General features: G+C 34.3%; 1 protein-coding gene across 1 annotated transcript in view; it reads right to left on the bottom strand.

Moving 5' to 3' along the window:
• The window catches only part of PALMD (palmdelphin), a 68498-nt gene that overhangs the window by 21645 nt on the left and 20944 nt on the right, over positions 1-25909 (bottom strand). The window contains 2 exon segments of the mRNA XM_074262766.1: positions 11090-11214; positions 24260-24340. Of these exon segments, the coding sequence (XP_074118867.1) occupies positions 11090-11214; positions 24260-24340 (206 nt within the window).

The following is a 25909-nucleotide window of genomic DNA, read 5'->3' as shown; positions in this document are numbered from 1 at the left end:
GACCATAGTTGAAACCTGACATTTTTCATGGAATATGCTTTGCATGAGTTATAACAAGTTTCATTTCAGGCATGTAATAGTGGCTAAGATTATGAAGTAGGAACTATAATAGAAACTTTTAAAAACATAAACAAATACTATTAAACCTCCCTAGATTTTCATCTCATTGCTCTTTTTGAAATGAATTGACACCTTTTTGAAATGAAAACTCTCCTGTTATCTTTATAGTTTTGGGAAAAGAAAATGCTTTTTGCACACTCTTCGTGCTAAATTCCTTTTCCAGACTATTAAATATTTCCATCTCATTTTGAAGGAAAGATATTCTTTGAATCCTATGAAATATGAGTGGTTTGCAATCACAGCTTATTCTAAGGCTTCATTCCTTTGTACTATTCATTCACATTTAAATTTGTAGCTCTGTATGAATCTTTGTTTAATATAGGTGTCTGTGGAAAGCCCTTTTCAACCTGGAGCAAATGGAAGTTTGCTGAAAGAGAAACAAAGTAGCTGAAAGGTATTTTGGCATAGTTTAAAAAATTCTTACTTGAGAACACTTAATCATAAGAAGATTATCCTCCTAAAAAGGAATACAGTGTATTTACATCATTCTCCTTGGCAGCTAACCTTTTGCGTTTTATGCCCATGACATTTATGTCAGGCACTGTCTGAGCTCCAATTAGAGCCAGAGGTCTTTGGATAGATATCAAGAAGGGAAGTGTCTAGAGGGGGAGAGTTTGATGCAGGGCAGTTTGTCAGGGGAAGGTCATAATGAACAAAAATGCAGCTGGGTCACTCACAGAAACCATGGGCAGAAGCAGCAGACAGTTATAACTCTGATACTCTGGAGTTTTCCAGGTCACTGGTTAAACCAATTCAGATGCTTTTTTGCTATTTGATTGATGAATGAGTACAAGGATCACTTTAAGCTAGTTTCAAAGCAGACCCCTGGAACTGAATTGAATGGGTGATGGGATCATGAAGCAACTTTGTATCTGTGTAGACAGTAACTGAATGTAGTGGCTCAGTTGTTCAGTTGGTTCAATGGTGTCCTATTCTTCGAGACTTCATTTGGAGTTTACTTGGCAAAGATACTGGAGTAGTTTGCCATTTTCTTCTCCAGTTCATTTTACAGATGAGGAAATAAAGGCAAACAAAGAAAAGTGGCTTGCCTAAGGTGACATAGCTAGTAAAATCTAAGGCTGGATTTGAACTCTGGAAGATGAGTCTTTTTGACTCCATGCCCAGTACTTTATCCACAGTGCCACCTATCTACTGGTTAGAAGTTTTGACCCTCCCATAAATTGTCCTGTATTTACTTTGTGCATTTTGATGCTTTTTAAAAAATGAACATGTTACTTCTGATCACTAGACTATAAACTCCTTGAAAGCAAAATTCCTTATTTTATTTTTGCATGTGGGTACATAGCATAGAGCCTGGCACAGTTTATACACTTGTTGATTGTTGATTAATTTATTTCCTTAATCTGCTAATTTAATTGATACCTGTGAATCTTATACAAAATTTTGGATTAGGTTCTTTGGGTATGTTTTTTGTCTTTGTTTATGTACTAAAATAGTGCATGGTATATATAGTAGTTATTTAATACACACTTAAATGAATGAATTACCAATATTTGCTGAATCTTAGGGTATATCAGGAAGGTTAAAAACACTTAAAAGTCATTGATCCAAGGGGTGTTTTCAGTAAAATTTTCCATATAGGGATTTATATATTTAATATGAAAAGTTATCATATATTTAATAATTATATCATAAATATCATATATTTAATATGATAATCAAGACACCTAACAAAATACTTAATAATATACTGGGGACAAAAATTGAACTCAGGGAACCATGGAAACCATTTTCTGAAATAGTACCTGTCCTTGAAAGAGAAGAGAGGATGAGTAAACAGAGCAGCTTTTTTTTTTTTAAAGGTTATGTGTGAGTCAGAAGTCCCTGTTAAAACATTTACCATGCTGAAATTTCATGTGAATGTATGCAAGAAGTGACACAAATAAAAATGGAACTGTGTCATGGTTTGTAACAGATACTGCAATAAAGGGCAGTGCTTAAGGCAGCTACTATCATAAAAGTTCTCTCTATGTGTTGTAGCACAGCCATATTCTTAAATCTTTTATGTGTTACAGATAAATAATAGCTCTGTTATTTAATTCAGATAAGTTATTATATTTGAAAATATTTCATTTAAAAATCTGACTTACCTTGCAGGGTTAATTCATTAGCCTTTTCATTCCTATATCCTATAATCATGGACCTATAGGGTTGGAGGTGATCTCTACATAATATATTCTCTAATTTCCCACAGCTTTTACAGTACTGACACTTGAAGCATTCTAGACCAGTGGTTTCCAGCTTTTTAGTAGGAGAGTCATACTTTGAATTCAAAATATTTCACAGTCCCCCCACCTCATCTCAATGAGGGAATAGCTATATTGCTATAATCCTTTGATTGAAAAGAAAATACATAATTGACCAAAGACTATTTTAAATTCAGTGACACAAAATGAACTTATTTTTATTAATCACAATAGCATTTGCATATATATATATGTGAGAAATTAATTCAGTCTACAAGAGACCTGTTGGCATATTATGCTGAATCACTTAATGAGATTCCTGAGGTGGTTTTTGTAGCTTTCAAGGATGGAAAATCTGGTCTCAGGTTAGAAAGACTTGAACTTAAAATCTATTTCCAAATTTTAGCTTGTTTGTTTTATTGCAACAAGTACAAGTGGAGATTTGTAGATTCCTTGAAATAAATTTTCACTTTCTGCTCTACAGAGTCCAAGATCCCCAGGTCGATAATCATTGCTCTAGACAGATTCATTCATTCTTTCATTAAATAAAAACCCTACCTTCTTCCTAACCTTCCAGTTATCCTGCTTGAAACCTAGGTGTCAACTTCTACTCCTTATTCTCTTAAACTTTTCATATTTAATCAGTTTCCAGGTGCTGTAAATTTTGCTTTTGTAACATCTCTTGTACATTCCCCCTCCTCTTCTCTGACACTGTCACCAAGCCTAGTTCAGGCACTCATCACCACATCTAAATGATTATAATAATCTGCTGATTGGTTTCCTTGTTTCAAGTTTCCCAATCTTGCCCATTCTTTACTTGTCTTTGAAACTGATCTTCCTAAACTCCAAGACTGACCATGTCATGCCTTAGTGTATAAACTCTAGTGACTTCCAATTATCTCCAGAATCAGAAATAAAATCCTTTGGTAAAAAGTCCTTTATAATCTGATGGCTTCCTACCTTTTCTGTCTCCTTATATTTTATTGCTCTCTAAATCCTCTAAAATGCAGGAATGTTCTTCATCCTTCCTGTTCTTCACACAGGATAGTTTGTTTTTTGACTGTATATATATTTTTCACTTAATAATATTTTAATTTTTCCAATTATGTAAAAGATAGTTTTCAACATTCATTTTTATAAGATTTTGAGTTCCAAAATTTTCTCCCTTCCTTATCCTGACACATTCCTCCCCAAAAGAGCAAACAATTTGAAACAGATTATACATGTACAATTTTGTTTTTCTCCATTCAGTAGTATTTTATTTTTTTCCAATTACATGTAAAGATAATTTTTAACATTCACTTTCATAAGATCCTGAATTCCAAATTTTTCTCCCTTCCTCTCTCCCCAAGACAGCAAGCAATTTGATATAGGGTATAATGTACAATTATATCAATAATATTTTCATGTTATTGACTATCATTTTCGTTAGCTGTACCTCATCTTTATAGTACTCTTCTTCTTCATTTCTACCACTTGATACTACCCATTAGCCAAATTGCACCTTTTGCAAGAAACCTTTTCTCTCCTTCTTAATACTTATAATTTCCCTCTTATTTTACAATTATTATAACTCCCCAGATTTTCCTCTCTATATATACATTTGATTAATTTGCTCATCATGGTCATGATTCTAGTGTCAAAGATAGAATTTGAATCCAAGCCTTCCTGAATCTAGGTTCATATTTTATCCATTAAGATAAATGAGTTCAAGTACTGAAAAGTCAGGTGGGTAAAAATTTGACACATGCTACAGACTCTGAGGTAATATCAAAGGTGCTATTTTGAGGCTTATCTCTTAGCTGAGAGACCTGGCAGAGAGCAAATGTTACACTCAAGTAGTCAGGAGACAAGTTGTGGTTAGGGTTTTGTGTTTAAGATGGGGAGGGATATTTCTTTTCTTTAATCAGTCTTTTGCTATTCAAAACCCCAAAGAAATTATACTTCATTAAAGTTGTAATAAAAGCCTTTTAAGTAGGGTGGGTTGATGCCTAGGAGAAAGATTGAATTCCCCAAATGACATTCTTTAGTAGTTTTAGAAATATTATCTGAGAAGAATAAGTTCAATTATCAGGAAAAGCTGCTTTGGCAATGTGACTCCTACCCTACTGAGTAACACAAGAGCTGCTTAGAGGTCCCATGCAAAGGCATTTTTGACTCTGTTATGCTGCATGTTCTGTTCCCAGTAAAACAGTGCTTGACTGGAAAAATCCACTTATGAGGCCTTTGATGACTAGTTATTTTTTATCAATTCAAGCCTCCTCCAATATTGCAATAGTCTCCTAATTGCTCTACCTGGTTCAGATCTCTTTAATCTGCAATCTATCTTTTCTACACAACTGCCAAAATAATTTTTTCTAAACATCATATCTGACCATATTGCCCTGCTACTCAATAAATCCCAATGGTTCCCCATTATTTCTACTGTCAATACAAATATCTTCATTTGGTTTTTAAAGCTCTATACTACCTAACACCAATCGACTTTTCCAGCTACATTATAAATTACTTTCTATTTTTAAAAAGGTTTTTTTTTTGTTTTTGTTTTGTTTTGTTTTGTTTTGTTTTGTTTTTTACTTTCTTCAATGCACTTTTCAATCTACCTCTCTTGCTTTACATTCATGGCACTAACTCTCTCTCTCATCTCTTTGACTTTGCACAAATTGTTCCCCATGTCCAGAATACAGTTTCCTCTCTTTAATTCTTAGAAGCTCTAGCTTCCTGCAAAATTCATCTAGTTTTACTTTCAATGTGGAATCTTTTTTTATTCCTTCAGCAGTTAGGACCATTCTCTCTTCAAATCATTCTCTGTGGGGGTGTGTGTGTATATGTGTGTGTGTGTGTGTGCAATATCCACACAGATGTATATTTATCTATCAGCATACATATATACCTATAAATACAATATATATTGTGTATGTTATATATTGCATATAAACACAGTATAGACATATGCATATATACATATACACATACATACATAATATCTCTGGAGATAATTTTAGTATTTTCAGAAGAGGATAATTTTTTTTTCTCTTTTGTCTTTTTAGTCCCATGGTCTAATATGGTATCTGGCACAATAATTGAGTCAATTTAGCTCTATTAAATGAACATTTATTAAGTGCCTACTATAAAAAGGTACTATGCTAGGCACTAAGGATACAAAAACAGAATAAAACAAGGAGATTTATTGGACAACAATATAACTGGGACAAGGACACATTTTAGGCATAAGGTATTTTAGGAATGTAATTTAAATTGAAAATTTAAAAATTTTAAATTTTAAATACTCTGTCCTTATAAAAGTTTTGGAAATGGATAATTTAAGTCTTCACTAGAAAGCTACTAAATCTTCTAAAATGAAAGAGGAAAAGTCATAAGCAAAAAAACAAAACAAAAAAAATCCCACAACACTGAGAACTTAAGAATAGATGGGGAGGAACATCTCTAGTAATGGCAGTGACTTGGTCTGGAAGGGGTAGGGAAGCAGACAGTATTTCAAAGGTCTTCTACACAGGAAAACCTTGTTTGGCTCCAGAGAAGTTGCTGTTTACTCTCATGTGAGCTCCACCCTTGGAGGTAAATAGGTACCCTAAGCCATTAGCAATGAAATTTGAAACATAGGAGTGAGTGCTAGAGTATTTAAGTAAATGCTAAAAGCAATCCTGGGTCTGAATAAAAAGCATGAGGTTTATTCCCAGCCTTGTTCAAACCTGTTAATGTAGTTTAGTGAATTGTAGCAGCTTTGGGGAAAAAAATTGCTGAATCTAGAGGAAGTCAAAAGAGGACAAGGAAAGCTATGAGAGGAAGGCAGAGAGTATCATTACTTTTAGGAGTTTATTGAAGGATTTAATTTAGACTCCCTCAATGACCTCAATGCTGAGCATAATGGAAGAGAATTCCTAGGCTAAAAGAATTGGGGCAGTGACTCCCTTCTACTTATAGTAGGGAGTCAGATGGCCCAATGGCTAGAGTTCTGGCCGAGGAATCAGAAGACCTGAAGCTGAATCCTGCCTTCGGAAATGTATGAAGTAGGCAAGCTTTTAACTTCTTTTAGTCACAGGTTCCTCATCTGGAAAATCAGATTACTAACACTTCCTTCACAAGGTCATTGTGAGAATCAAATGGGATAACTGTAAAATGCTTTACAAACCTTAATGCACTCTGTAAATGTTAGCTATTATCACTTATTATTATTAATGACTAGCTCAGCAGCCACAGAAGTGCAGTTATTTCTAAGTGTTCATTTTTTAAAAATAGGTAGTTATTGTTTACTTTTATTCATATGGTAGAATCTCTTAAAAACTGTTGAACTGGAAAATGTTAAAATCATCTAAGTTTTCTAGAAATTACATTTACAAATGCTTTTTAAAGTTGATAGAACTGAACCTCATAAATTTTAAATGAGAAAATAACAGTCCATTTTTATGTATTATGCGCATCTGTATTTCTCTGTCTTATGAATCATTTTGTATCCTTAGTCATTGGCAAGTGCTTATAAATTGGTCAGAACAAGCCATGCAAGGTCACTCTCGAGGTCTCTCAAGAACCTTAGAATTGATTGTATGACATGAGAGACATTGGTACAGGACTGCCCAGTATTACAAGCCTGCATTAGAGAAGGCACTGTGCTCTATGAGAAAAACAGAATTGAATTATCTCAGAAGAAATGTGAGATATGCAAAGTTAGCAATCATCCCAAATGTTCATAGGACTGTTTGTGTTGGACAGAGCATTCCAAACTCGTATTGGACTGATCAGCCACCACTGGATTCCCTGGTAACTTGGCTTTAATATAGTGATGTCATTTTGGTCCTCCTCAGGAAGGACCTGGGACACAGTAAGCACTTAATATGTTTATTGGTTATTTGATCCTGGCTGAATATGACAGTGAGCTCTTAATGGCTGTGGGAGTAGATCTTAAGATTTGGTAGGTTCTGTCCACCTGGAAAAGCTTTGGCTATTGACCTAGTGATAGTTTCTGCTTATTGTATAAGAACCAGACTCAGTAAGATTAGAAAGGTCCCTCACCAGAAGGCTCGCTACCAGATGGTCATTTTAGGGAGATCCTGTTCATGAATATATGCCTCCTGAGGCACTATCTGCACCAATAAAACACCAAAATTATCATGATTTTTAAAAAGATCTGAAGAAAACTATGTATATTGTAGAAATGTGGTAATAATAATGAAGACTAATATTTGCATAGCACTTTAAGGTTTATAAAATAATATCTCATATAAAAAATATCTCATCTGATATTCAATCACAACTCTAAGGTAAGTGCATTATTTCCATTTTACAAATTAGGAAACTGAAGCATGGAGAGATTAAATAATTTGCTTAGGATCACCCAGCTAATATGTGTCTGGCACAGGATTTGAATTTAGCTTTTACTATCCACTATCTTGTACCCCACTGCTTAGATAATTTAACTTTTGTATAATTCAGAATCATGACATTTCAAATTTGTGAAGGAACTTAATGAATATCTAGTCCTGCTCATTCCCCCAAAGAATCCCTTCTTCAGCATACCAGACAAATGATCATTTAGCATTGGCTCAAAAACCTCAATGAATGGGAATTCACTGACTCCAAAGGCAGACTGCCTCACTTCTGGCCAGCTCTAATCCTTGGAATTTTTTCCTACCATCAAACTAGAATCTGCTTCTCTGTACCTTTCCCCTACTGTTGGAGTTCCGTCTTTTGTATCCAAATAGAATGAAGCTAATTTTTCTTCTAAATGACAAATCATAAAATAACTGAAGACAGGTATCATAATATCCCTTGAGCTAATCATTTCTCCAGACTGATTATTTCTAGTTTCTTCAACTCACCTTCCTATAACATTGACTTAAGATTCTTTATGACCTGTTGCTTTTGTGGAAACATCAAAAACTTTTAAGGATATCAAAAAGTGTTTTTTCTTGTTTAAAATATTTTCTAGACCTTTCTCTAAGGTTCCAGGAATAGGGATTTTGAAAGTGGTAAATTAGAGTGAAAAGTACCTGTTACCTCGTTAGGATCATTTCCTTCCTTGTGAATGACTCTATGAGGCACCTAAGGGCTGTGACCTCTGCTCCTTTCAGAAGGGTTTGGGTATTGATCAGAGAGAGGAAGAACTCTACAGCAGTTCATCAGTGACAAGTTTGAGGATAGAAAGAGAAAATCTTTGAGAAAAGTGGACAAAGAGAGATGGGTGGTATTAAAAGGATTATACTTCAGGAGTTTTTAGAAAAATTAAATGATAATTGCTCTATTAGTTTAAATAGAATGTTAACTCCAAATTGTGTCCTATCTTTCTATGACCTTTTCTTTCTTCAAGATGCCTATAAATGTTAACTAAAATTGTCGCATGTGAGTGAGTTAGCTGAGGTTATGTCAGTTTAGACATTTTTCTCTTTAAATCAGAAATACTTGGTCTTAGAATAATATTAGATTCATAAAATAAATTCTGCTGGATGTGCTTAAAATGAAGAAGATAGTATAAATATTTTTTCATTGACATGCTCCTTTGTATATCCTTTTTTTTACATCTTTTATATAATCCTTACCAAAGATGATATTGGGGGAGTTGCAACTTTGTACTCAACATCTCGGCTTTCAAGTTGAGAGGTGATAAATGATGAAGAAGTGGAATGGCAATAATACAGAGATAAAGTATGGATTTAGATTTGGAAGAAAGCATGCATAAATTGACCCAATCTCTATGTTGGCCACTTTGTGACAAAAGAGATTGAGTACTTCACTTTGCTATTTTTTTTTCCTTGAATATATGCAAGAATGTGTCTCCTTTCTTTCCCTCCTCCAATTTTTTGGACATACGACTGTCAGAAACCATTCACTGGGATTTCATAGAGAGATTTCAATCTGCATAAATTAAAGGAAAACTCACATTTAGTGAAATCCATGTTTTTTGAAATATTAAATGGGTGACAATCTGGTATGGAAGACTACTTTCCATTTTAATTTGGTCCCTGTGAGAATGGCCCTTTTAGATAATACTATTAATATCCTACATTCCATTTTAGCTTTTCAAAATACTTTTCTATCTCCAGCCTAATTTTAAGTTAATGCATGCAACATTTTCCCCCTTTTCTTTCCTTCACCCTTCCATTCTCTTCTTCCCTACTCCTATCTTCCTCTTCCCCTTTCTTCTCTTCCCTTCTTCCTTCCTTTTCCTTCCTCCTTTTCCTTTCCTCCCTCAACTTCCTTCTCTTCCTCCTCCTCTTCCTTCTTCTTCTAAGTTTATTTCTTTTTAATATACATATCTTTATAAATCATGTTAGGAGAGAAAAATCAGAGCAAAAGAAAAAAAAAACCATGGGAGAGAGAAAAAACAAGCAGAAAAAAAAGAAATGAATATAGCATGTATTGATTTACATTTAATCTTCTTAGATCTTTTTCTGGATGCAGATGGCATTTTCTGTCCAAAGTCTATTGGGATTGCTTCGGATCACTGAACTACAGAGAAAAACGAAGCCTTTCCCTGAAGATCATCATACATTCTTGCTGTTATTGTGTACAATGTATTCCTGATTCTCCAAGTTGCTTCTTTATATCACCTAATTTGGAAATGTATGGTTACCCAGTTCCACTACTGACAGGCATGAGAATTTTTACCTGGTCTATTTACAATCTAGACCTCTTTTTTTACCCTTCTCCTTCAGCAGCCTGATGGCCCCCAGTTCCCAAGAGCTCATTTTATTAATGCCAAGCCTAAATGTGGATACCAGATTATTTAGTTTTAGCTCACTGGAGCTCAGAATTCTCAAGTTAACTACTAGCTTCAACCTCCTCAACTAAACTCCTTTCTAAAGATGGGTCTGACATACCTGAGAATGACTGACTGCTAGTAATTGTTCATAGGAACAGATTATTCAGAATGGGATAAACATTGGTGGCTAAGTATTCCAGAAAGCCATGGATGGCTAAGAGGATGTAGCCAGTGAAAGTCATTTAGTCATTAATGTGGTGATTGGAAAGTCTATGGGAGAGATATGTGGGCATAAAAGCCCTTAGTGTGATAGATTCCTGTCTTTGCAGTGGAGAGAGGGAATCCATTTTACATTTCACTTGTGAGGCTCAGATAAAGTTTGGATTCACATTTTCCATTGATGTAGCCTTGTTGTGCCTCCTGGGTGATACAATAGAAAGAACACTATATTTGGAAGCCAAGGACCTGGGTTTGAATTCCACCTAAGCTTCTTATAACCTGTGTGACTTTGGGAAAGGGTGCTAGTTATTTAGATTTTTGCTTTCTTTGTCTTAAAATAAGAAAGTTGGATTAAATAGACTTTGTTTCCTTTTATCTCTAAATCTATGATCTTATTGTCCTAGAAGTAGCTAAGTGATGCAATGGAAAGAACACTGGACTTGCAGCAAGGAAAACTTGAATTCAGCTCAAGCTTTTGACAGTAGTTGCTTGTCTGGATAAATTACCTAACATCTGTTAGCCTCAGTTTCTTCAACTGTAAAATGGAGATAACAATAGCACTAACCTTCCAGGGCTGTTGTGAGAGTTAAATGAAGTAATATTTTGAAATCAATTTAATAAACATTTATTAAGCACTTACTATGTGCCAGACATGGTGCTAATTAAGCCCTGGGGATGCAAAAAGAGGCAAAAGACAGTTCTTGAAAGGACCTTACAACCTTATGTTAAAGTCCTAAACATAGTTCCTCATAGACACTAGGCTCTTAAAGAGCTTGGTTCTTTCCTTACTGTGAATACAAGAAGTCTACTAAAAAGTTAGCCATACCTCAAGATGCTCTGTTCTAGAACTTTGGTTTGGTGTTGGTCTTGTTGATTTTGCTTCTTCATTTCCTCTTGTTCTTTTCCACTGTTTATTCCATCCAGGAGCCATTTCTCTCTCAAGGCTTTTTTCTGATACCAGAGAAAAAAGACAAAAATGAGCTCCAAGATATTTCCTTAAACAAATTTCAAATTCATAAGAGGATTCTGGGAAGATAGCAGAATAGACCAGAAAACTTTCAACTTTCCAAATTTTCTCCATAGAAAAAGACAAAACATTGCTTCAGAGAGAATGTAGAGTAGCAAAAATAAACAAAAACACTTGTTCTTTCTTCTAAGACAACCTAAGAAGACTCCAGGAAAGACCTAACCTCCAGGGGCAGACTTTCAGCCCAAGTGAAGTGCAAACATCTTCAGATCAATTTTGCAGAATTAAAACCAACAAGCACTGGGAGATGCTGGGCTTGGGAGGCAGCTTTACCTTCAGAAACTTTAATCTTATATGTTGGGGATCTGACGACTGAGTACAGCTATGCTGACCAGAAGTGTCGAGGTTGGACTGCTGCTGTGGGGGAGAAGGAGCTAGCACACACCTGGTGAGTGTGGTACCAGAGGGACAGAAGTCCTGCTAGCTCTGGGCACCAGCCTAAGAGCAGAGTCCTTGGTTTCAGTTAGTCAGGGAGGACTCTTGTAAGTTATAACCACCAGTGGGACAATGAGGAGCAAGATGATTTGCACAATAGTGTGATGGGGGGCTTCAACCAAGGCTTAGGAGTGGAGAGTTCAAGCCTGGGCCTGGAGACAGACCTCAGAAATAATAGTAAGAAGGACCTGAGGCTTGGAGCATCATTGCCCATACCTTGTGATTGCCTCTTGATTATACTAATAGCTGCTAAAAAAGAAAATAAAACAAAAAAATAGTAAGCAATCATAGATAACTGCTATGAGGATAGATAACATCTGGGTTCATATTCAGAGGAAGATATTGGAGTTAAAAAAAAGTCACTCCTTTTTTGATGAGAAACATCAAATGGTCCCAAGCACACAAAAAATTGTCAGAAGAACTTAAAAAGGTCTTTAAAAATAAAAAAAAGAGTGATCCAAGAAAAATTAGGAGAAAAAACACCAATCCAAGAAAACCAATGCAATTTTGTAAAGAATATTAAACAACTTAAAACAGATAATCAAAAACATAAGTAAGAAAATTTTTCCTTGAAAATTAGAATTGGGCAAAGGAAAGCCAATGACATTCTAAGATACCAAAAAATCATAAAACAAAATTAAAAGAATGAAAAAATAGAAGAAAATGTGAAACATCTCAGAAAAACAACTGACCTGGAGAACAGATTGAGGAAAAATAATATAAGAATAGTTAAGCTACTTGAAAATTACGATTAAAAAAGAATCTTGATACAGTATTACAAAAAATTATCCAGGAAAATTACCCTGAAGTTCTAGAACAAGAAGACAAAACAAAAAATAGAAAAAACATCCAACAACTTCTACCTGAAAGAGATCTCAAAGGGAAAAATTAGAGGAATATCATAGCTAAGTTTCAAAACTCTTAGGTTAAGGAGAAAATTTTGGAAGAAACAAGGAAAAATAATTTGAATGTGGAGCTACAAAATCAGGATTACACAAGACTTAGCAGTTACTATGGTGAAGAACTGTAGGTCTTAGAATAGTGTATTTTATAGAGCAAAAGAGCGTGGGATTATAACAAAGTGTAATATACCCAACAAAGTTAAGTATAATCTTGAATGAAGAAGAAAAGATATTTACTGAACTAAAAGACTTTCAGGTATCTGTAAGAAAACCAACAGAACTGAAGGGCAAATTTGACTTATTAACATTCAGGAGAAATATAAACATTAAGTACCAATTAAGGCCAAATTGTTTGCTTTTTATGTATGAAAATATCATCAGTTGTTTTATGACTGTCATTTTTATTTAGGTAGCTTGAAATATTAATAATTTGATTTCAACAATATGTTGTTTTCTGGAAATTCCATAAAAATGAGATATGCACAAACATAAAATAAAGGTCAGACTTAAATTTATTATTTAAAAAAAGTAGCGGTAATAATCATGACCTCAGAGAAAGTTAAAGTTAAAATAGGGAAATTATATTATAGTATGTGTCAGCCATATCATTCAATATTGTTTTAGACCACTTAAAATAATTAAACAGTACAAAACATCCACGAGTATACCTGCCAAAACAGAGACAGGAACAAACATAAATATGGAACACTTTTTATATAAATAAAGACAGAATCTAAATAATTGAAATAATATTTATTGTTCATGGGTAGGTAAAACTAATATAATAAAAATGATGATTTTACCTAAATAACCTATTTATGTAATATCACATTAATTAAACTTTTAAAAATTATCTTACTAAGTTAGAAAAAGTAATACAAAAATTCATTTGAAAGAACAAAAGGTCAGGAGTTTCAAAGAAACCAAGGGAAAAAAGATGAAAAGGATGCAGATTCAGTAGTACCAGACATTAAACTATATTATAAGATGAGATCATAGTTGAAGTGTAAAATGGATAATTTTGATCATTTTAAATTAAAATTGTATAAATAAATAAAATATATAAATAAATGCATTCAGCCAAGACTAAAAGGAATGCAGAAAGTTGGAAAAAATTTTCATAGACAATTTTTCAGATAGAATTTGACTGGCTTGGAATATTACTATGGCATAAGAAATGATGAGCTAGTTGATTTAGAAAAACATGGAGAAACTTGAACTCATGAAGTAAGATGCTATCCACCTTCAGAGAAACAGGTGATAAGTGGAAATAAGCATAGTATGGTCTTGAATATGTCTATGAGTATATATATGTATAGATATTTATAGATATTTATATATGTGTACATACATATATAGGCATGTGTGTTTATGTATATATAAATAGATGTATATGTGTATATGCACATATATGTGTCCTTGCTTAATTGTAGCCTGGGCTGGGGAATAAAATAAAAAGTAGAGAAGCAGAAAAAAAAAAAGAAAACCTATAAGGAACCAAAAAAAGAATGGACAGCTTTGAAAACAATGTATAGTATTTATTATACAGGTTTTCTTTGTTAGGATTACTAAGTGACGACAGCTCGCTACATTTCTTGAAATGGAAATTTATTGTTTTATAGTGAATCCTCTCTTGTTCTGCTGTATACAAGGCATTTTTTTCTTTTCTTATTTTGTGTTTAAGTTTAAAATAGATTTAAAAACTTAACAAAAAATTAAAATTTCATGATGGCACACAGTGGCCCTGGATTTAGAGTAGAAGGAGATGAATTCAAATGGCAGCAGGCTTTGTTAAATAACGACAAAATCAGCAATTGTTCAGGGTCCACAGCTATCCAAGGCCAGGTTTAAATGGAGATGACTCCATGGGTAGCACTGGGCCTCGAGTTAGGAAGGTCTGAGTTCAAATCTAACCTTAAACATTTCTTAGCTTTTGTGACTTTTTGTCTTAATCCACTGGAGAATGGCAAACATATTAGTAGAATAAGTAGGCAATGTGGTATGAGAGAGTTTTCTTAAGAGTCAGAGGACTTGGAGTTAGGAAGGTCTAAGTTTGATCTGGTCTCAAATACTTATTAGTTGGGTGACCCTGGGCAAACCACTTTAATCCACTAGCATTCAAAGTAATTCAAAGTTCACTTTTGATACTACTTCTATGACTCTAAAAAGATATGTGTAAAATGGGTGGGGAGGTTGGATTAGAGGGCCTCCTGGATCTCCTCAAGTTTTAGATCTATGATTCTAGGAAAATAATAAATAATCATTCTGATGTTAATATTTAATTGCATTTCAACTCAATACAATTCAGCCATTCTCGGTTGGGAATACAAAAATGAAAAAAAAATACAATAAGGTTTCTGACCTTAAGGAATTCTTTATTGAGTAAAGCATGTTAGTGAAATAAAAGGTAAAAAATGATGGGGCAAAGGAGATATAAGACATGATGATGGTTTAGGATTATTTAAGGATAAAATTATGCTTTCAGCTACAGTAGGGATGGGAATAGTAGGTGGGGGGGGAAGGTAAGCTGATCAAAAAAGGTGTTTTTTTTGTTGTTGTTGTTTTTTTGTGGTTTTTTTTTTTTTTTTTTTTTTTTTTTTTTTTTTTTTTTTACCAAGAATGCAACTTTTGAATTGAAACTTGAATAGAGAGAAGGCAGAGACGAGAAATTTATATATAATTATGAATAATTTTGTCTCCTTCCATTAGAAGAGTAGGGATTTTTATACCTATTGTACTTGTGATCCCTGTGCCTACTATGGTGTCTGGCACATAGTAGGCACTTAATAAAATCTTATTGATTATTGTTTCTGTGATTTCTTTAACAGGAACATGAGATCAGGGAGGAGATGCCATGACATGCAAGTGAATTAGAATTAAGTGAAGGAGGGCTGTGGAAAGCCATCTGCCTCATTTTCCCCTCCAGAGCCATCTGGGGATTAATTGATAAGGAAAGTGGGCTTTCCTGGGTAGGCAAGGGAAATGATTAGAGATGAGCGATTTTGGAGAAACTAAACCAAAACATAGAGTTCCTGAAGAATGAAACTAATTTGAAAAGGTAGGTCAAAGCCAAATTGTGAAATTTGAAAGCCAAGCAAGGCAATTTCTATTTTTGACAAAACCTAGTCCAGGCTACTTCTACAGAAAAAGTGCTTTTGTGTGGCAGTCCTACCTATCTAGATAATTAATTACCAAAATTATAACAAATTAGAAGCAAGAAATTCTTTTCTCCCCTAGGATTTCACTTTCACAGGGAAAAGACACTAGGTATGTGATTTTATTGGCTGCTGAGAAAACTTCCTCTACCATTATAAGGTTAGCATATTCTTTGCAAATTCTGGTCATAGAAATTCGTGTAGAGAGCTGAGGGGTAAAATGATTTGAGCAGGATCACACAGCCAGCATGTATCACAAGTGGAATTTGAATCTAAGTCTTCCTAATTTCAAAATCAGGTCACAATTAAGAATAGAAGCAATTAGTAGTAGTTTTATATCTTTTTTTTTTTAACTAAAAAAACAAAGATGTCAGGAATAGCAGTTATGCAAAGTTGGTTTTAGATCTTTACATAACAACCTTATAAAGTAGGTTGTAAGAATATTATTATGCCTCTTATTTAGATCAGGAAGGTAAAGATCATAAAAGTTTAGTTTTACCTGTGCCAATCAAGTAATAGAGCCAGGTAGATTAATTAATTGCTCCTTTCTGGGATATTACAACATTCTAGACCTTATTGAAACTATTTTGTTTGTTTGTTTTTCCTTTTGATCTAGTTCAGCGACATCCTTTGTGGATAGAATTCCCACACACAAATGTCCATTCCCTCTACTGATGCAGATCAATAAATCCTAGTAATATTCAGTCTTAGAGTGGCTTGTGGACTGAGAGATTCAGTGATTTGTCCACAATCACCCAACTACAATTATCACTTCCACATCATTGTACAAAGTGTCCCTGCAATTTACAAAAAGTCTTTTGGCCCTGCCTTTGTATCAGAGAAGTCCGGAATTTCTTCTTTTTCTTTTATCCAGTGTTTATAGTACCTTATTGTAAAATTTGGGTTAAATACTTGGTCATAAACTCTGTATTGTGTGTTGGTCTTTGAGTATCATCTGTGGCTTCCACAAAATTCCCCCAAAATATCCATTTAATTTCTTAAATATATTGAAACTGTAATATCTTGAAATATATTAATATATTAGAACTGTAACAGGGAAAGTAATGATGTATATGGGAGAACTGTATATCTGAGTTAGGCCTTCCTGATTCCCAAATCTACACCTATGCTGTGTGGAAATGGTTATACCTTGCTTATGTCAGTATAGGAAATGCATGTAGTGTCCCACAATCAGTGTTTGAACACTTTATAGTTGATTTGTGCATAGATAGAAGATTTTTGTCATCAGAAATATCTCAATCCTTAATTATAATTCCTTTGCTATTTGCAAGAATGTTTTCTACCAGACCTGGTTAATTTTACTCATGAAGGCCAAAATTGAGCTCTCAGAGTCTGTAAAAAATGCTAATAATTGTTGTATTCTTCTTGGTGACTTATTCGTTTTCATTTGATGGAAACTGTAGGTATTTAATATTGTGAAACAAAAATAGATGATGCTGTCAAAATTAATTATAGTCCTCCTGAACAAGTTAGGGACAATTTCAGCCAATTACATCCATATAACTATCACTAATACTCAGGTAGTAAGCTGTCTCTGCTCAGGGATGTTGATTCATAATATAATAGTGAGCAAGCTTCTTGTGGCATATCCTGGTTAATATGGAGTCACATTCATATAACCTGGTGAAGAACAAAGGGAATTCGGACTTTAGACTGATGTGAACTCCAACTGGTATAACTTCAGGATCATGTTTCACAAAATGACATTTACTTAAGGAGGAAAAATCTCTCTAACTTAAACAAATCCATTTGTATATGGCAATCAAAATAATATTTCACCATTCTTAGGACAGAGCTGCTATTGAAACTCAGACTTAGAAATTTAACATTCTTTACTGTACAATGACAACACCTGGGAATTCCCTTCTCTCTACACTTGCTAGTGCCTCCCCATGAATTAACTTGTATTTACTTTGTGTGTGTGTGTGTGTGTGTGTGTGTGTGTGTGTGTGTGTACATATATATATATATATATATATATATATATATATATATATATATATATAAACAAATAATTAGGCTTGATGTAAAGATCTAAAACCAACTCCGCATAGCTGCTCTTCCTGACATCTTTTTTATTTTTTAGTAAAAAAAGATAAAAAAACTACTACTAATTGCTTCTATTCTTAATTGTGACCTAATTTTGAAATCAGGAAGATTTAGATTCAAATTCCATTTGTGATACATGCTGGCTGTGTAATCTTGCTCAAATCATTTTGTCTCAGCAATATGTATATATTGCTGAGGCAACTGGGATTAAGTGACTTGCCCACAGTCACACAGTTAGGAGGTGTTAAATATCTGAAATCATATTTGAACTCAGGTCTTCAGGGCTGGTGCTCTATCCACTGCATCAGCTAGCTACCCCTACTTTATATATATTTTATAAATGTGTGTGTGTGTGTGTGTATGTGTACGTTATTCCTGCCAGTAGAGTAAGTGGGGACTACTTTATTGTTATCTTTATGTCTACAACATCTAAAGTCTGGTGAATACTAGGTATTTAATTGAAGCTTATTGATTAACATGGATTTGAATTATCTGTGTGATCTTGGGCAAGTTATATATCTTCCCTGGGTTTCAGTTTCCTTATTTGTAAGATAAGGAAGTTGGACTAGATGGCTTCTAAATTTATAATCTTATGAACCTGCAATTTAGGGACCTGATACAAATACCACAAGGGTTGTTCTTGCTTTATATTTATCATATTAGATAAAAATGACTCATATTTTTATAGGGCATTTAAAGCTTGCAAAGTGTTTTACATTTTCTCCTTTGATCCTAAAGAGATCATGATGATTGCTTGGGTTAGGCAGAAATAATATCAATAGCTTATTTTTACAGAGTGCCTGACAGTTTGCCAAAAAAAATTAATATACATTTCATTGAATAAAATTTTTCATTTTACTTTCATACTGCTAACAGATCAGCACGTAAAATAGATTAGTTATAGAATAACTTAGTATAATGCATAAATTTTTTTCTTTAGGACATTCCCAGTTTGTGTCATTTTAACATTTATAGTTAAAACACTATTTTATGGCTTTCACCTATGACTACCTAAAAACACATGTTGAAGCCCTAGTTGTAAGCTCAATAGTACTTACCACTATTCTATTAAAACTAGGAGGGTATGGCATTATATGCATTACAGCTTTCACTGAAGCTATCACAATGAATTGTTGGTACCCTTTTATAATCCTATCACTATAAGAAATAATTCTAATAAGTCTGAAATAATATAAAAAATTAAAATAAATGTAAGGCAGATAAGAACAAATATTTTGTCTTTTCTAAAGAAAAATGCTTTTAAAAACTTAACTAAAATACTTAAAGTAATTCATATAGGATTATAGTAACAGTAGATTTCAGATAGTAAATGATCTTTAGCATTGTGAATTAGGGCAGCTAGGTGACTCTGTGTATAGAGTGCCAGACCTGGAGTCAGAAAGATTCATCTCCTGTATAAATCTTTCCTTGGGGGGCAGTAAGGTGGTGCAGTGGATAGAGAACTAGCCCTGAAGTCAGGAGGACCTGAGTTCAGATCTGATCTCAGACACTGAACATTTCCTAGCTGTGACCCTGGGCAAGTCTCTTAAATCCCAATTACCTCAGCAAAAAGAAAATGAATGTTAAAAACTGTCTTGACATGTATTTGGAAAAATAAAATATTATTGAAAAAATCTACACAAAGACAACAACAACAAACTTTTCTGAGAGGTGATTTTAGTTTGGGGTTTAGATTGAGGATAACTTTTTAGATAGGTATTATATTGTTTTAGTTTACTGATATGTGTAGCAATCAGGGGAAATGGTGAAGGCAAGAGTTGGTGAACTAGGAATAAGGATGAAGGAGTGAAAGGCTAGATGACAGTAAGACTGGGAAATGTGAATAGAACCAGTATAGACTTGAGTTAGCAAGTGTTTTTGTGAAACTGAAGATTCTTGGATCACTTGAACTACTCTATACCTAATTCAAGTGTCAAGTAAAAGAAAAGAGTTTTGGATAGTTAATGATTCTCTATATTGGCTCGAGGATGTGATGCATTGAATTAGTAAAAAGTGGTATAAGTCAAAACTCTGAAGGTTCTTCTGCCTTTCTCTTAAATAGTGATAATAACAAAGATCATAGAATCGTAGAATAGAGAGAGAACTTAGAGATGAAATAGGCCATTTTGAAATCTTACTGTATCTTACGTCATCCCACTCATGAACTTTACAGATAAAGAAACCGAGGTGCAGGGAGATTAAGGATTTGCTCTACATTGGTAGACGTATACCTGAGACTAGAATCAGGGTTTTTGATGCCCTTTCTGATACTTTTTCCATTTCATCACTGAATGAGACTTTAGTTCTCTGAGACATAAATCTTTCCCTTCCCTCCCACATATAAAGCTTCCACTGATGTCATTGTGCTACAGATGTTATCTGTATATTAGGACATACATTATTCCAGGGGAATTGGCCTTGGAGCAAAAAAATGCCAAGTACTAGACACACTAATCATTAGAGAAGGGGGAGGGGTCAGTTTAATATGGTTTAATGGGTTTTAAATACTTCATTATCTTTGATTATTTGTGAAAGGAATTTCCATTCTAGCACAGATTGGACTAGATGACTCCTTAGATCTCTAATTCAAGTCAATTCACAAAATTGTAGATTTAGAGCTGAATGAGGATTTAGAAATACTAGAAATAGTTTATTTTTTCGTTCACTCTTCAAACCTAGGTCCTCTGTTCCAAATCTAGGGCTAAGTCCACTGTATCATCTTGTTTCTTCTCTCTAATGTGGACAAGTATATTTTAGTTGCCCAGTATGTGCCAGGTGCTAATATACAAAGACAAGAAAGAAACAATTTTTGCCTTCTAGGAGCTTACATTATATTGGGGAGATACTATATATGCAAAAAATAAGCAAACATGAAATATATCTTGAACAATTTCAAGAGGGGGATTATACTGCTAGTTGGGGAGAATCACCAAAATCTTGCGTGTAGGAGGCGACACCTGTGTTATGCTTTAAAGGAAGCTCAGGATTCTATCTCCAAAGTATACACTCTGATTAGGGAACATAAATATAAATTGGTTAAAGAATATTTAGGGACAAAAGATTGAGAAATGCTAAGATGTCTTCTAAAATTTGAAAAAGGCTCTAGATGTTGCATCTTAAGAGTTATTGGTTTGATCTAAGTTGTTGAAATTCAATGCAATAAACATATAAGATTCACCTAATTTTGAGGATTAGGTTTGAATTTGAATTTTATTTAGTGGGCAAAATGGAACCACTGAAGATTCTTGGGCAGTAGGGTGACAGGACTAGATCTGAGCACAAGGAAAATGAGCAGTGACGTGAAGGGTAGATTGGAAAAAAAGAGAGCAGAGGAAGAAGTCTATTTAAGAGACAATTGTAACTGACCAGGTAGGTGGTAAGGAGGAATAATTGATTGTGGAACTGGAGAAAAAGCAAAGATTTAGTTAATGTGTTCATGCATCTGACTCCCACATCTGTATATTCAATCTTAGTCTTTCTTTTGAGCTATAGTCCTATATCACCAATTACTTATAGGATCACAGAAAATCTTATGTTTGGCATTTAAAATTCTTCAGAACTTGAAATTTTACTTCCTATTTATTTTTTAAAAACTTTTTTCCCTGCTACATATTTTATATTGGCTTTCTTGTGGATCCTAGAATGGGACACTCCACTTCTTGTCCCTGTAACTTTGGACTGACTGCCCCCATGCTTCAGATACTCTGTCCTTTCAAAATCCAGGTCAAATTCTACCTTCTGCAGGAGGTCTTTCCCCAGTCCTTCCCCAGTCCTTCCACAGGCTAATGCCTTCTCTTCTCAAGATTGCTTTTTTCTACTCTATATATTTTGTTTGTACCTAGTTTTTTTATATGGTGCCCTCTTAATTAAAATGCAACCTCTTTGAAAGTAGGAACTGGGTTTTCTGACTTTCTTTACATCCCCATCCTTTAGAAAAGTTCCCAGGATGTGGCAAATACTTAGTAAATTTGAGTTGAATAATAGATTGATGTGAGAGATATTAAAAAGATCTGCTTGTCCATGGCCTTAACCTAGATACATATTTCTTCTTCCTTATTTTCACTGAGAGGACCCATCATTTTTTCAACCCACAGCCTTGTACTCCTGTGCTTCTCTTATGACAGAATACCTAAGCTCGTCCAAGGCTGACTTTCTTTTGAAATTAAGATGACTATTATTTCATATGTTTTTTGGCAGATAAAGACCTATAATTCAGTACATACAGCACTTTGGCCACTCATTCAGATAGAATATAAGTATTCACATTTCATGAAAAGAACTTGTACTCTCAATTAGACTTTTTCAAAAGGAAAAATTTTTTGTCAGACTATGTTGTTTTTTGTTTTGAAAAATATAATGTATTCATGTGTAATGTCTTCTTTTCTTCAGGGCACAAATTGGAGAGAGGGATTACAAATGAAGGAAGATGAAGAAGAGGGGAAAAAAAGAGAGAGAAGAGGGAGAAGGAAGGAGAGATGGCACATTTGTGTTTGGAGGAAAGGGGAAATAGGGGCTGAAAGGGAGAGAGAGGATCAAGGCATCTTATTTTATTCCTTGGGGAGTTCTCCTTTGTTTCCTAGCAGCAAAAAATTCTTTAGAAAACCTCTAAAGGACTATGTGGGAGGGAGAGAAACCCAGGTCAGAATCACTAACAGATAGGAAAGGAAGCAAGCAGGCTATTGAAGAAGCTGCTGTTGAATGTTGTCTATTAGATGTTTTCTTTGGAGCAGAGGGACTCTATTAGCATCAGTATTACATGACCTAAAGTGGTCTAGCTCTGAGCCCCACCCATGCCTTGTTGAAGGCTCTGGCATCTCTGTTTTGGAGTGGGTAGACAGCAGGGTAAAGATCATCTTCCTTTCACTTTAGGGGAAGGGCAATACAGATTTCTGGAATCCCAAGTTGGAACTTTGAAGACATTTTCCCATAAAAATATCATTATCCATGGTTATTAAATTCTACTATTGGTGATTAGTATCAGTGTAGAATTCTACTTTAGGTATAGAATGAAGCAGGCTTCTGTAAGCTAGGAATAAAAGAACCATGAAGGGCAGTGATTTTATGAAAAAATTCTGAATTCCAAACAACTTTTGGAACACAAACACTTTTGAAATACAGTTCATGAGTAAATTGGGTATCACCCATATAAGTTAGCTAGTGCATTAGGATCCCATTAATGGTGGTACATGAGTTCATTGAAAGCATTCCAAGGTCCCATTTTTATCCTAGTCAGAGATCTAATCCCTGGCAGAATGCACGAGTGTGATTGAATTGTGATATTTGGTAAAGAAAGGGTCAAATGGATCTGTCCTGCTCTATGATATGATATATCTTGAACTCAATTCATGTCCTAGAAATACAAAATCTCAGTTGGGTAGGACCTCTAGTCTAATTCAGATCTGAAAAGAATTTCATCTCCAGCCTGAACCTAAAGGCCTCCAGTGATGGAGTCACTGAAGTCACCCAGTTCTCTCTTCAAGAATACTAGTTAGGAAGTTTTTCCCTAACATCAATTCCAAACTTATCCCTTTACAAATTGCAATTCATTGGTTCTAATTTTTCCTTTTAGGATCAAGCAGGACAAATTTAATCCCTTTTCCATGTAATGAGAACCTATATAATTATCTCACAACTTGTTGATATTTCAACTTTTTGTTTAAAGTCCATGCTTTTTTTTCTGGATGTGTCTGGCCCCTCTTTGCATAGGTTTAATTTGACATCTGGGGGCAAGACATATAGAAGTCTTGCCAGCTAAACACAGTCTCCTGCCTGAGGCTGTTCACAAGGAGGTATTGTTTGTCCTTTGGTTGCATCCTGTTACCAAGCTACATAATGAAATGTTGAAACCTAGTGTACTCCAATTATTAAGGGAACACACCCAGTGGAAGATGTAAAGTCTGATTTTTGAACTGAAATTTATTTCTGTCTATGATCTCATGTTTGATTAAAACAGAACAACCCTTAAAAAGCCCAAACCATGCTCAGACAACAGCACACTAAGTTTTGAAATACACTCATCCTTGAGTGGGATAAATGCTTGCCTGTTCCATACCTCTGGGCTCTCATTGATTCAAAAGGAACTTCTTGCCAGGATTAGATCTCTATGGGATTTAGCCAAGAACGGCAAGGGTGAAATCCTCAAGGCCATATTCTCAAGGTTACCCAACAAATATTGAGAAATTCAGAAATAATAGAGGAGAATATATTTTAAACCTATTTCCTGGTGTCCACAAGACATTAGCCTCACATGTAAATATTACTGGCATGTGGATATGCCTTACATTTATGTGAGAGTTAATAGAGCGACATGGTTTCTTTCCTTCCCTCAAAGGAGATTTTATGTTGAATTGTTAGAACCATCAAAAGAAACAAATAAAATGTCATTTGAAATGAAAGTCCAAAGTTACCTTCAAATGCTGATGTTTTAGCTTTTCTTCCTCTACTTTCAGGCGCTTTTGGGAGATTTCTTCTTGTAATTTCCTTTTGTCCTGAAATGGAAAAAAATCCATAATTCATTTTTTTATAATTAACTTTAATATCTCACCCTGCTGTTGATGTCAGTATAAGAACAGATAGACCATTGCATGCTGTTGGCTTGTGTCAAAGCACCACAGGATGCTCTGAGGATACATATTTTAAGACAAAAGAAAGTAAAATGAGATTAAGAAAAACTCCTGAGAGAAAGACAAGATTCCATCTAAAAAATTCATTAAAATAAATATTTTATTTATCTCTCTGGTCAGTCTTCCCTTCCTTTTTGTTCTCTTTTAGCTTGATATAGAGAATCTTTAGCTTGAATACATGGGATTGAATGTCTTACTGGATGAAAACATTTTAAGGAGACAATTTTAAAACAGAGATAGTAGGATCAAATGAGAAAAAAAATTTGGCAGAAGAAATTACATGGAACAATGAGTAGATGTAAAAGAACAAGGAAGCTCTTAGGGAAAAGGACAGCTGGGGTGTAGGGAATAAGAAGGGGAGATTGGTGAGGTTTAGATAGCGAAGCTTAGAAACTTGGTTAATCTCCTTTTTTGGCAGGATTGCATTGCTAACAGGAAAAAAAGGACAGAGATAAGGTGTATTAATATTGAAATTTGTTTCTATGCAGAAGTAAAGGTGAATGGATTCAATAATGGTACTTTAGCCCTTAAGATCACTTTTCTATCACAGTCTCACTAAATATGAAATGTGATTATAAAGTAGGGAGATAAAAATTTGGAAAAAATATCAGAGCTTCTTCAAAGTATTTATTAATATAGAATCTACAATTGTTCTAGTAATGCTATAATTGTTTCAATCATTCTCAGCACCTTTTTGGCAACTATCTTCAGAGCCCAATCAGTTAAATTAAATTCAATGTGTTTATGCTACAAGAAAGGGAATATAAAGAGATCTAAAATGGTACTTGCCCTGAAAGTCTTTAAATTTGCTTTTGGGGAAGGGGTTGTGGTGGAGGGAATTGTTATTTAAGTGTATAGCACTTTCAGGTTTGCAAAACACTTTATAAAGACCACTTCGGTTGATTCTCCATATCAACTCTTTGACATTGGTGCTGTTATTAGTCCCATTTTAAACATCAAAGCTTGAAGGAACCAAGGCTCAGATGGACTAAATGACTTACCTAAAGCCATACAGATAATGAATATCTGAAATGGGATATGATTCAGATTCAGATATTCCTGACTGGTTTTTATCTCCTCTACCCTCCTGAAGATACATTTTCAACTTCTGAGGGGGAATTTGATTTTTATTAACAATTAGAAGTGAGTTTGAACCAAAGTTTGCAAATACAGTTGGAGGGCAAGGTGGGGAATACTGCTTCGTTCCCAACTATATGGTTTTTCTATAATTGCAAAGCAATAAAACCAATGTTGTGTGACATACTGAAGACCCTCAAAAAAGATTCCAAAAACATCTTGAAAAGGATCAGCCTTTTGGAAGAAGTATACAACCTTCCAAGGTGGCTCTGTGAATGAATATGTTATTCTTCAATTTTAAGCACTGTACTCACTATTTGTAAGAAGACAAGAAATTTTATCAGTATTATCTATGGG

The sequence above is a fragment of the Sminthopsis crassicaudata genome, chromosome 4, assembly GCF_048593235.1.
Source record: "Sminthopsis crassicaudata isolate SCR6 chromosome 4, ASM4859323v1, whole genome shotgun sequence".
NCBI classification, from domain to species: Eukaryota; Metazoa; Chordata; class Mammalia; order Dasyuromorphia; family Dasyuridae; genus Sminthopsis; species Sminthopsis crassicaudata.
This window is presented reverse-complemented; position numbering and strand designations above follow the sequence as displayed.